At 34.6% G+C, this 13,176-nt stretch overlaps 1 protein-coding gene across 5 annotated transcripts in view; it reads left to right on the top strand.

Moving 5' to 3' along the window:
- Positions 1-13,176, top strand: part of ntrk3b (neurotrophic tyrosine kinase, receptor, type 3b) — a 139,543-nt gene that overhangs the window by 114,062 nt on the left and 12,305 nt on the right. For all 5 annotated transcript variants that reach the window (XR_009272039.1, XM_058782029.1, XM_058782028.1 and 2 more), the window contains one exon: positions 10,776-10,906. Coding sequence is in view for 4 of the 5 variants with exons in the window: in XM_058782029.1 (XP_058638012.1) it covers positions 10,776-10,906 (131 nt within the window). In the remaining variant the exon portion in view is untranslated. The remainder of the gene's footprint in view (positions 1-10,775; positions 10,907-13,176) is intronic.

Genomic DNA, 13,176 nt, shown 5'->3' with positions numbered 1-13,176 from the left:
ATAAATGCCCAGGAATGTAAATGCAGAGCTCCTGCTAAGATTTATAAGTTCATTTATATATTTATTTGCTATTTTTGGGGTCCGTTGTGACTGAAGCTTTCCAAATGACTTTTCTGGAGCAAATGGTGTCTTAGTTTAGACCTTTAATGTAATTAATTGGAACAAATATACTTGTGACTTTACATAAGTTAGCCAGTTTTAGAGGCTAAAAGGGGCACTGATTGATTTATAGCACATAGTATGGTATGTATGGAGACACAGACTTGCACACATCAACACACAGTCTATTTATATTCCAAGCACAAAACAGTGGTCTATTCACAGGGTGAACTGCTGGCTATGAAAAGGAATCCAAAGGCAGAGGACAATCACATTTTGCCCTCATGAATAAATTAACTCTTTATGCATAATGGATGGCATAAAATCTTTATGGCTGTAGATACATAACCATCATGGCGTGCCCACATCTGATGAGTGTGTGATATTTAAATGACAGTTAGCTGCTTAAGAGAGGGTATATTTTTACTTCTCGGGCTCTGGGCTACTAGAAAGCACTTTATGAGCAAGCTGTAGTAAGCTGAATCATTTATATAAAGATACACCTTATAAAAATGGTCCAAGCTTCAGCTCATGATTTTTTTATAGATAGAACATAAACTAATAGAGCGAGGAGTGTGGGTTGTGGGTTTCACCCAGTTAACAGTTGACATTTTTAGAAATCTAATCACAATCCAAATCCATAAAGAATACAATAGACTGTGATTGTGAATTTTTCATTGTGATATTTACCATTATCATTATAACAGGATTTCTGCTGGTCCTAAAAAGTCCTTAAATCCATGGAATCATAGCATTCAATTTTGCATACACTGCAAAAAAAAAATAAATAAATTAAAAAAAAAAAAAATATATATATATATATATATATATATATATATATATATATATATATATATATCTTCCTCAGTTTTTTTTTCTCAATTCAAATATCTAAATAATCGTAAAAAAATTGTTTTATTTACATTGCATTTACTTTTGAAGGAAAAAGACGATACACTGTAAAAAGTGAAAGTTGACTTAATTAAAAAATTAGGAAACCCGTTGCCTTAAAATTATTAAGTACATAATAATTAAAAAAAAAAAAAAAGTTAAGTGAACTTGACAATTCAATTAACTTATTTTTTAAATTATCATTTATTTAAAAATGTTATGGCAACGGGTTTCCTCAATTTTTTTTAAGTTAAGTCAACTTATCACTTTTTACAGTGTATGAATTTGTTTTCTGAGAAATGAAACCAAATTAAGTTTATTCTTAAAACAAGAGGAGATCTGTCAGTCAAATTAAGCAGATTCCATATGACAGATATTTGCAACAAGACTTCATGTGTCATTTTGCATGTAATTTTGCATCTACAGAAAATGTATCTTGATTTAAGAATATTTAGAAATTTACATTGGAAAACAAGACAAAAAAGCTTTTGTTGTAAAATGAATTGAGTGAAATGAATGACTAATGGAGATTGTATTTTAAAGTGCTAAGTATTGCTAATACAACATATTGTGCTCCCTAGACATTTACATTTAGAAAACATATTGTGTTCCCTTCAATTTATTCCTTAAACTTTCTTTACTTGGTCTTAAAAGGCCTTTGAAAAAATCTTAAATTTAAGGTCCCATGGCATGAAAATTTCACTTTATGAGGTTTTTAACATTTAATATGAGTTCCCCTAGCCTGCCTATGGTCCCCCAGTGGCTAGAAATGGCGATAGGTGTAATCCTGGGTATCCTGCTTCTCCTTTGAGAAAATGAAAGCGCAGATGGCCCAATCTGGAATCTTCCCTTAATGTCGTCATACAGGGAAAGGTTACCTCCCCTTTCTCTGCTTTGCCCGCCCATGAGAAAATGAGGTACTACCGTGTGAGGCGAGTGCAATATTTTATTTTTTTTCTCGAGAGACATCATGGCTTGCAAACGAGCGAAGCATGGCAGTTGCTCAGTGTTTGGATGTACAAATGAACACCAAAGTATGTGTACAGTGTTTCCCACAGACTTGGATTCTATTTGTGGCGGCTTATATGCAAATTCATTCTCTGCCAGCGGGAGGCGCTTTTAGAGCGCGGAGATAGCGGTTTCCGCTGTAACGCTGTACACAAAGCAGAGCTCCGCTCACAAATGCTGCTTTATCAGACATCGCATGCAAAATGAAATGAAAATGACATCCCAAATTTTCTGAAAACAGTCGGTTTCCTTCAGAAATACAGTGATATAAAAACACCCGCACTGTTTCGATTTTGAAAAGCTGGTTGAGGCCACACACCCACCCTCCACCTTGCCCCGCCTCTCTCCTCTTCATTAGCATTTAAAGCTACAGACACAGAATGGCACTTCCTAAGGAAAGCTCATTGTTGGACTGGCTCGTAGTGGCTGAAATTCTTCACTAAGGCTGAATTTCGGGAAAAAGACTTCAGATACAGTACTAGGGACCACTTAGGCCTATATAAAAGCATCCAAAAAGCAGCATGTTATAGGACCTTTAAATTTACCTGCAGAAACCCTGTAAAACACTGTCATTCAGAGGCGTCATGCCCATTCAAAGTGAGGGGCACGTGCCCCCTCAGATTTTTGAGCCAAGTGGATTTTGAATGCAGCTTCCAAAAGACAAAAAATAGCCGATTAATATTTTCTATATTTAATACAATCACACCGTGTGATTAAATCGTTCAGTGCGTCATATCATCAGCTGTTAAATTCAAATCTGTGTTCGCTGGCTGGCAGCTGAGCCGCGTTTTTACAGCACTGCGCATGATAACCAATCACACATAATTCTGTTGAGCTTATGAACGCAATGACCAATCAGAGGCGTTCAGATGAGTCATCGCTAAAATGTTGTGTTTTCTTCACTCGCTCGCTGACCGAATACCTCTTTCTGGCGAATTCTCTCATCAGAAACAACAAAGTGTAAATGTGTGTACGAATCTGTAAGTAAGATATTCATTTCATAGTGTAAACAGCTTCAGTGATTTTAATGGGAGTTTTTGAGAGTGCTTGAACTCCAGACTGTCATTGCAATATTTTATTTTTTCTCGAGAGACATCATGGCTTGCAAACGAGCTAAGCATGGCAGTTGCTCAGTGTTTGGATGTACAAATGAACACCAAAGTATGTGTACAGTGTTTCCCACAGACTTGGATTCTATTTGTGGCGGCTTATATGCAAATTCATTCTCTGCCAGCGGAGGCGCTTTTAGAGCGGAGATAGCGGTTTCGCTGTAACGCTGTACACAAAGCAGAGCTCCGCTCACAAATGCTGCTTTATCAGACATCGCATGCAAAATGAAATGAAAATGACATCCCAAATTTTCTGAAAACAGTCGGTTTCCTTCAGAAATACAGTGATATAAAACACCCGCACTGTTTCGATTTTGAAAAGCTGGTTGAGGCCACACACCCACCCTCCACCTTGCCCCGCCTCTCTCCTCTTCATTAGCATTTAAAGCTACAGACACAGAATGGCACTTCCTAAGGAAAGCTCATTGTTGGACTGGCTCGTAGTGGCTGAAATTCTTCACTAAGGCTGAATTTCGGGAAAAAGACTTCAGATACAGTACTAGGGACCACTTAGGCCTATATAAAAGCATCCAAAAAGCAGCATGTTATAGGACCTTTAAATTTACCTGCAGAAACCCTGTAAAACACTGTCATTCAGAGGCGTCATGCCCATTCAAAGTGAGGGGCACGTGCCCCCTCAGATTTTTGAGCCAAGTGGATTTTGAATGCAGCTTCCAAAAGACAAAAAATAGCCGATTAATATTTTCTATATTTAATACAATCACACCGGTGTGATTAAATCGTTCAGTGCGTCATATCATCAGCTGTTAAATTCAAATCTGTGTTCGCTGGCTGGCAGCTGAGCCGCGTTTTTACAGCACTGCGCATGATAACCAATCACACATAATTCTGTTGAGCTTATGAACGCAATGACCAATCAGAGGCGTTCAGATGAGTCATCGCTAAAATGTTGTGTTTTCTTCACTCGCTCGCTGACCGAATACCTCTTTCTGGCGAATTCTCTCATCAGAAACAACAAAGTGTAAATGTGTGTACGAATCTGTAAGTAAGATATTCATTTCATAGTGTAAACAGCTTCAGTGATTTTAATGGGAGTTTTTGAGAGTGCTTGAACTCCAGACTGTCATTGCAATATTTTATTTTTTTTCTCGAGAGACATCATGGCTTGCAAACGAGCGAAGCATGGCAGTTGCTCAGTGTTTGGATGTACAAATGAACACCAAAGTATGTGTACAGTGTTTCCCACAGACTTGGATTCTATTTGTGGCGGCTTATATGCAAATTCATTCTCTGCCAGCGGGAGGCGCTTTTAGAGCGCGGAGATAGCGGTTTCCGCTATCATTATAAATGTTCTTTGATAATGTAGCTAAATGTTCTTTGCTCTCTTTTTGTACAATGAAAGTGTTATGATTAGTAGCCTAACTTACAATATTTTTATTCACATTGCATTTCAATGTTAAATTCACATTGAATATAAAGTCAGTCATATTAAAATATGCTATGGCATGACACCCATATCTGTTAATTAAGTAAACAGTTTTTATGCATAGTTTATAGATTACATTATTAGGCTACTTTGACAATAGCCCACTATATCATAATTTATAAAGGTGAGAATCAATATATTTCATGATATAGTTAATGTGTTTGGGAATATTTTGAATAAAAAGGAAAAAATAAATAAAACATAAGTGCATAAGTGAACACCCCCACCACCACCACCACCACCATGTCGTGCCCCCTCAAAAATAATGAGTGCATGACGCCCCTGCTGTCATTATTGTATTTGTAATATCTAAACTAATGCTTTTTAAAATATTTAAACATATTTAGATTTTATTTACACAAAGTAATATTTTATACTACAAAACTTAAACTACAATTAATAAAAAAAAATGCTTTTACTGTAGTATATTAATCAGAATCTAATGGGAACTCAAAAGTAAAATCTGAAAGCATTATGGTAATTAGTAGGAAAATGGCTTTAATTTTAATTTGTCACAATCTTTCTTTATATGAAATTTAACTATAAGAGTTTAATTTATACAGCAGTTTTGACAAATAAAAAATATAACTTTGATTACATTTTATCTATAGACTGCTGCAGTAGATGTATTTGAAAGGAAGCTGTTGCACGGATTCGAGTCCCTTGAGCCATGACATGCTGACTTTTCAGGAATCCTTGTGTGAGACTGACTCACACAAGCTATTCTGCAATTACAATTGAGTTGTGCTGCATTTACTTTCCTTTTCAACCCAAGATGAGTTCATGTCTGAACTACACAGCCTGGCTAGCACCAACTAGAGTTTAGCTTTACCTATATCCAAGAATGTAGATATAAAATTATATAGATATAAAAGAATATATACTTTGCTTTTTGCCACATAGATCACGAAACATACGATTATGTAAACATAGCACATTTATTTCAGAAGAGCAAGGGAAATTATTCTCTCTCTCTCTCTCTCTTTGTGAGATGGCTCTTTAATTTATTAAATTATTAATCATGAAATATTTGCCGCTGGGATTTCTGGCATAAGTCATGGGAAATACAGCGGCTGGATCACATGCAATAGACTGAGGATCGTTATTCAGGTAGCAGTATTCCTAGAGGAAGTGAGTGCACTAGCATGTACAATGAGCTCCGGTGAGTACAAAGGCTATAAATATACGATCCTGACTGTGCATTGCAAATATGGATGATTTTGAGCAGGGCTGTGTCTGGCACATTTATCAGATTGTCAGATTATGTCCCTCCAATAAAACAAAATGTCATAAATGATCCATTCATAAACAAATAACAAATAAAAATGTTTTATTTATTTATTTTTTAAGAAGTTTCTTATGTTTTATATTGCTAACACATTTCAACACTGATAATTACAAGAACCATTGTTTATAACTTAGCACCAAATCAGTGTATTAGGATGATTTCTGAAGGATCAAGTGACACTGATGACTGGAGTAATGATGCTGAAAATTCAGCTTTGCATCACAGAAATAAATTACATCTTAAAATATATTCAGATAGACAATAGATATTTTAAATTCTAAAATATTTTTTTAATATTATTATTTTCATATGCATTTGTCACTTGCATAATCATATTAAAAAACATACTAGCTTACAGCTACAGCTTAATGCATTCCAGAAAAGTCACATGAATGTGTAGCAAGAGCCAAACTGCAATTATATATATTAGAAATGAAAACAGTCACTTTCCATTTTAAAGATACAGTTGAGAAAAGCAATTATTTTATCGTACTCCTGCAATATCCGTTCATTTCTCCCACTTCATCAGGTTAGTGACAATGACTGCTGATATTTGTATCCAGCAGTGACCGTGTTTCGCGTCCTGTTCACATTGAACTGCTCGGGACGTTTAGATAAGATATGTCCATGCTGATGTCTCCTGTGTGCACCTTCATTGTTCTGGACACAATTACTTCGATTGCATTGTTTCAAGGTAACATTTGATGACAAGCTGAATTTATCAGGCTTGAGAGTGAGAAGACAAAGGCATGCACTCAGAAAAAGGGCATTGTAAATTAATGCAGGCCAGGTTTAATGGAGCTCTGAATGTGCACACCTTTAAAGATTCTCAGTCCATCTATTGTTGCTGCTCATAATTGGACTACCATCTCATCAAACCATCTCAATGAAGGTGGACACAGACACAAACCAGGTGCTTGATAACAACTGCTCAGCCATATTTGTGAATAGGTATTTTTTTGGGGAACAATCATTTTCTGCATGATGATTAATTTTGGAGTATTTTGTGTTTTATTTATATGTTCCTCGTCTAGTTGAAAATTAAAATTGCATTTGTTCATTTCTTTGAATTTCAGTTCAGTTTAATTATACTTTCTTAAATTCAAATACGCATCTTATTTTTTATTTATACATTCCTTTTCTAGCAGAAAATGACACTTATTTGAATTTATAGATTCATTTAAATGTAATTCGAAAGGCATCCAATTCAGTTCTGAATATTGTACAAACTGGCCTAGTTCACCCTTCACCAGAACAAGCCAAATTGTTGAATATGTAAATGTGGACAGTCATATGCGTTCAAGTCTGTAACGATACATTGATGCTTTCGGAATAAGCTTGTTTTGCATTTTAAATCAATGGTCTGCATGAACTGGAGGAATTCCTTTCTTGATTGCTTCAGTAAGAATGAACTGAATTATTTTTAATCATAGATGTGTGTTGCCGTAAACACACCTGCCTGTGCTCTCCTAATTTCAGCCTTCAGGAGCTGATACAGGTTCGGCCAGGGTGAGGAAAAAATAAATGACGGTGAGTCTCAGGATAGTGCCTTTCTAATTCAAAGTCTTTCCACAAACGGATTGTGGTAAATAGGCAGCAGGGGGAGCAGGGCTTTACTGGTTGGGTGGGAAGCTGAAGGTTAAGTTAACCCATCCCAGACCCTTACGGCAGGTGCACATGTAATTGTTCACTCAGAGGACGGGACAAACCCAGTGGACCACTTAATGGAACAACAGGTGAATATAAATGAGGTTTTGGGGACAGGAAGGTGCTCCAGACTTGACCTGATCCTGCTTCAGTCTGCTAGAGCCCTGCTGCTCGAGTCTCTGAGCATAAGTGATGATTGTAACACTTGATACTGGACGTCTGTCAGGGGCTCGTGTGTCTCTGATCAGCAAGATTTGTTGCTTTTATGGCAAGGTGCCATACTTGCCTTTAGCTGTTTTATTAACAGTTTGTACACTTTTATGAAACACTTACTGGTTTCAAGTTAAGTGTTTTTAATAAAATATTTAATTTATTGACAAACTGTCTTGAAGCTTGAAGCAAGATTAAATTCAGGATAACTTCTTTCTATAAGGGCAACAATAAATGTGGTTTTATAATTACAGTTCGTAATAGTTGTAATTACAAACATTTATTGGAGCCCTTATGGCAAGGCGTACTAAATATAACCTTGCTTCAAGCTGTTTTATTGACAGTTTATGAACATGTTTAATCAAATAAAAGTATTTTAATGCATCATATATATTTTTCTATAATAACTGTAAAATGACATTTATTGTATACCACATTTGAATACTAGTAATGCAACAACAACGTCTACATTTTTAAGTTAGAATGTGACTGATGTACTTGTTGATCATATGCTTTGATGCATCATATTCTTTAAAGGTATAACAATATACATGCATTTATAAGTATTAGAATTATTGTGAAATTAGTGTGTATTATAAATGATTATATTATATTAACTCTGGTTACAGCTAAAGGCTATAAAAGCACATTACACTTATTACAAGGTGCATTAGAAGGCAGTATATGAGTACTTTTATAATGCATTATATATACAGACACACACACACATCAAACATATTTCTGCATGGATCTACACTCAGAAAAAGTACAAAAGCTGTCACTGGGTTGCTACCTTTTCAAATGGTACTTTTTTATATCTTAAAAGATGCATATTAGTACCTTAAAATGTACATATTAACATCTAATAAGCACATTTAGTACCTAAATTGTACATATTAGTACCTTTAGAAAAGGTACTGCTCCATTGACAGCTTTTGTGCCTTTTTTCTGAGAGTCTACGTTTGTTTACCCAGAACATGGTGATTTAATAAAACAGATAAGTACAGGACTATTTATTATCTTTTATTGCGAAAACATGCTGTTTTGCCTCAGAATGGCAGCTTTGACCAAGTGTCTCCAACATAATAATAATTTACAATGTCTTTGTGCTTTGCTTCACCGTAGCAACCACAAGTTAACGAAATACAACAAATCACTGCAGTTTGGACACACACAGAGCAAATGGTTATTTTATTTTTTTTATTTGACAGCAGTATAACAGGATATATGATGTATGTGGTGTCAGCTGATTGATTCAATTAAAAACTTATTTCTACATAACTGTTTACCTTTATTAATGAAATGTTTGGATGTGTTTACTTGAAGTTCAAGATTAGATAAAGGAAAAGAGAGGCTGTTATGTTTGTGTAGAGTCATATTTTGTAGCCTTTTTTTCTAGCCTTGTTTTGTGGTAAAGCATTTTTGCTTTTAAGCTACTTTAAATTCACACAAATAATTGGAAATGACAATGAACATTGATGGCAAAGCATTACAGGTCCCAGGTGAGTTCCCAACAGATGGCAAAAAGAGACCTTTTACAATTGACTCTCATTTGCATCACACTCGTTTTGTTTTCAAAAAAGAACTCAGATGAGACAAAAAACACGCAGAAAATATCCAGCTGTGACTGTGAGCAGCAATTCTAGAACACCATCTGCACGAGAACTGACCTTTTACACAATGCGAACAACTCACGATTGAAGCCTTTATTTACACTTGTACACATATGCGTAAACAACACGCACAACGGGCGCATACAGATAACCTGTCACTCATATTTCATCTGGCTCAGTTTTCCGCACTCATTTTTGCCACCTGTTCCTGAGGGACATTGTCTCTTATGATGATATTATTTGGATAATTGCATACCTGGACCTTTCTCATTATTGTGTTTTCATATATTATGGAAGTTGATGAGATTCACTGACAGTGCTTATTGTTTTTACTCATTAAAATAAATTAATAAATAATTCCGGTCCCACTTTATATTAGGTGGCCTTAACTACTGTGTACTTACATTTAAATTAATCATTTGTACAATGCACTTATTGTGTACATACATGTTTTTACATTGTACTTATATTTTTAAAAATACCTATATGTAGTTACATCTGTAATTAATTTCTGTTAAAACAACTTTTATAATTACACTGTTGACCCATCCCTTACACCTTAACCCACCCTTAAACCTACCCAAACCACCAAACCTGTTCCTAACCTTACCCGTATCCCACCTCAATAGCAGCAAAAGTGTTTTGCAATACAATATGACCACAATAAGTACATTGTACTTATTTTTTGATGCAAGTACATAGTAGTTAAGGCCACCTAATATAAAGTGTGACCATAATTCCAAACAAATATGCTATTTTCTGTGGAAAACAAGGCATGCTGTAAAACAATTCATAGTTACCACATCTACAAAAAATATTCAAATTCTTCTGCCACACGATGTATTGATACTGTTATCTAAACCCTTAAAAAAATCAGTTAGAATTTATTAAATGAAATAAATCTAAAAGAAAATATAAATATTAGATGAAAAAGAAAATTAGAAATGTTGCCTTAGGCTGTTTTAATATCACTCAGATACTATTATAGTTTTATTACTATTTCAAATTTGTTTTTAATCTGATATTTTCTGTTTTCGTTTTAGTTTTCACTTTTAATGTCTATGTAGTTTTTATTAATTTTTATTTCAGTTTAATTCATTTTAGTTTATTATATTAATACTATGGGCAACTAATTGAAAAGTAAGTTTAAGATGAAGTATTAAAATTACAAAACAATATATAATGCTAAATAAACTAAAACAAAAGCAGATAAAATGACTAAAACTGTTTTTAAAAAGCAATTCAAATGAAACTGAAAATTTAAATGCTAATTCAAAATATAAAGAAATACAATAAAAGAACAATAATATAAATACTAAATTAACACTGACTATTCCTTTAAAACAGTACCATTTTACAATCCAATCTCATTTTGCTGCATCACTGTGAACTGATGACCTTGACATACAAAACACTAAAAAAAATGTAATAATGTAATTTCTCTTTCTGCATTTCTCTTTCAGATGTGCAGCATATTAAACGGAGGGACATTGTTCTGAAGAGAGAGCTGGGCGAGGGAGCTTTCGGAAAGGTGTTTCTGGCCGAATGTTACAACCTCAGCCCCACCAAAGATAAGATGCTGGTGGCTGTGAAGGTGAGGCATGTTTTTGCAGTTAAAAGCACCTTCTTCTGGCTTTGCTTTGCTTTGACTTTTCTCAGAATAGATGCACTTCTCCTGTGCACTCCATTCCATTACCAGGAATGTGCATTATGAAAGTAAAGCACATTCCTGCTCTCATTTCACACAATCTAAAAAAGTTTGGGGCAAAATGTTAAACTTTTTGTACTTTATGGGCTTTACTTTTAACTAGGTTAAAGGTACACCAATTTTTGTTGCACCAACATTTCACAATCCAGTCAATTTCCAACAGAGCATCACCCTACTGTACATCTTGTTCTTGTTGAATCCAAAATAACTGAATGCAGTTTTGTGTTCTTACTGGTTCTTAATAGAATGGCAGAAGGGTGTGTGTGTGTGTGTGTGTGTGTGTGTGTGTGTGTAGTGACAAAATCTTCTTTACTTTATCAGAAACTATTTTTGTGTCCAACGTAAAATACGGGTGCTTTTGAATTGGTCTAGAACTACTTTCTAAGGCCAATAACATAATTTAACCATTGGAAAGCACTCTCCACATATTGGTTTTCCACTTGTTGTCCAATGTAAAATATGGGTCCTTTTTTCCAAAACCAGTTGAGAACAGGTCTAGAATGACTTCTTGAGGCCAATATTGTCACTTAACCATCGGAAAGCGCTCTCCACATCTGAACCTCCTCATGTAATCCAATGTAACTCCTCAGCAGAGCGATTGAAACTATTACCTCATAAAGATAACTGAATACTGATACTGTGAAAAAACTCCAGTGTCATGAGGATATCTTATGAACCTGGGGTTGTCAGGCCAGCTCCCCTGGCAGGACGCTGCAACAGAAAGACAGCGCGTCAGGACTGTGTTGAGTGGCATGGAGCTAACACTTCCCCTGACGGAAATGAGCGCTTCACCATCTGTGTCATATAAGCCATTCTCTGTCTATGCCTCCCTCTGCCTGTGTCTGAGAGATCAGGGGAATTCTGTAATTAAAATCAAATTGCATCATGTGCCATTCAGGCTAAAGTTATCATTTAATTGGTAGGAGCAGGACTCACAATGAAAAGGCTAGAATGCGCTTTGGAGTGCCTGGGAAGATTAAATGGTTGTAAACCAAATGCTATAAATTCTTTAGTAAGGATACATATCTTACACAGTTGCCTGGGATTGAGAGATGTACAGTAAAACGTTATCACATTTCATATGTGCATGGTTAAAAATTATCAAATCAAATTTATCTAGGTCTAAAAATGAGCATTTCCCAGAATGTGATATGCAATTTGTCAGATGGGAAATGTAATGCATGTAATGTTAAGCTGTGTCAGAAAATACAATTACAAATACTCTTGCAGACTGTCGAAAATTGTTATAATACGTTCTACTGCCATTCGATAAAGCCATGAAATTGCTTTGTCTGTCCTGATAACCGCATAACTGCAAGTTTGACATCAGGATGCATGAATGAATGTTGCAACTTTCAGTTTTGAGATAACTTTTTTTTTAACAAACTAATCATAATGATTTATGTTAATTAAAATACAGCAGAAATAAAATAAAATATTTATGTTAGGTAAACTAAAAAAACAAGGAAAATAGAAATGTTGCCTTGATAACTAATTGAAATAAAGTTACAAGTTTAATCTGAAGTTCTAAAATTACTAAAACTAAAATAGAAATAAAAAAAATAAAGCTACATATAAATATTTTCAAAATGAATAAAAATGACAAAAGCACATAAAAATACTAAAAATTTATCATCAAATTATCATCAAATTTGAAAATTGTCTGTAAAAGCAAATTTATCTTGGTCTAAAAATGTGTCAGACAACTTGGTATGTATGTATGAATGTATGAATGAATGAAAGAATAAACATAAAAAATTAAATTAAATTAAATATTTTATAAAATAAAATAAAATAAAACTATTTACCATAATGGTAACTGCTTCGAGGAAATGCAAATATAAATACTGCAAAATGTTGAAAATGAAAATCCAAATAATATGCTGCCAAATAAGACATTGCATTCTGATTTATTACCTGTTTATGTTCATTGTTTTATTTGAAAACTCCCCAATTAACTTAGCCTTTAACATGACACAGTTTATGCAAGTTGCGTCACTGCACCACTTTTTGTTTTGAGAATTTATGCTATGGCCTTTTGTTGTACGTTTTTGTCTCATTTCAGTTTATGGCAGACATCCTGAAATGCAATTAGGCATATTAGTTTAACCTCCATCTCATTTCTCCTTGCTTAGAGGACGACTTCAGTAAAAACG

This window comes from Onychostoma macrolepis, chromosome 07 (assembly GCF_012432095.1).
Source record: "Onychostoma macrolepis isolate SWU-2019 chromosome 07, ASM1243209v1, whole genome shotgun sequence".
Lineage (NCBI taxonomy): Eukaryota > Metazoa > Chordata > Actinopteri > Cypriniformes > Cyprinidae > Onychostoma > Onychostoma macrolepis.
Note: the sequence above shows the minus strand (reverse complement) of the source record. Positions and strands in the feature narration are given on the sequence as shown.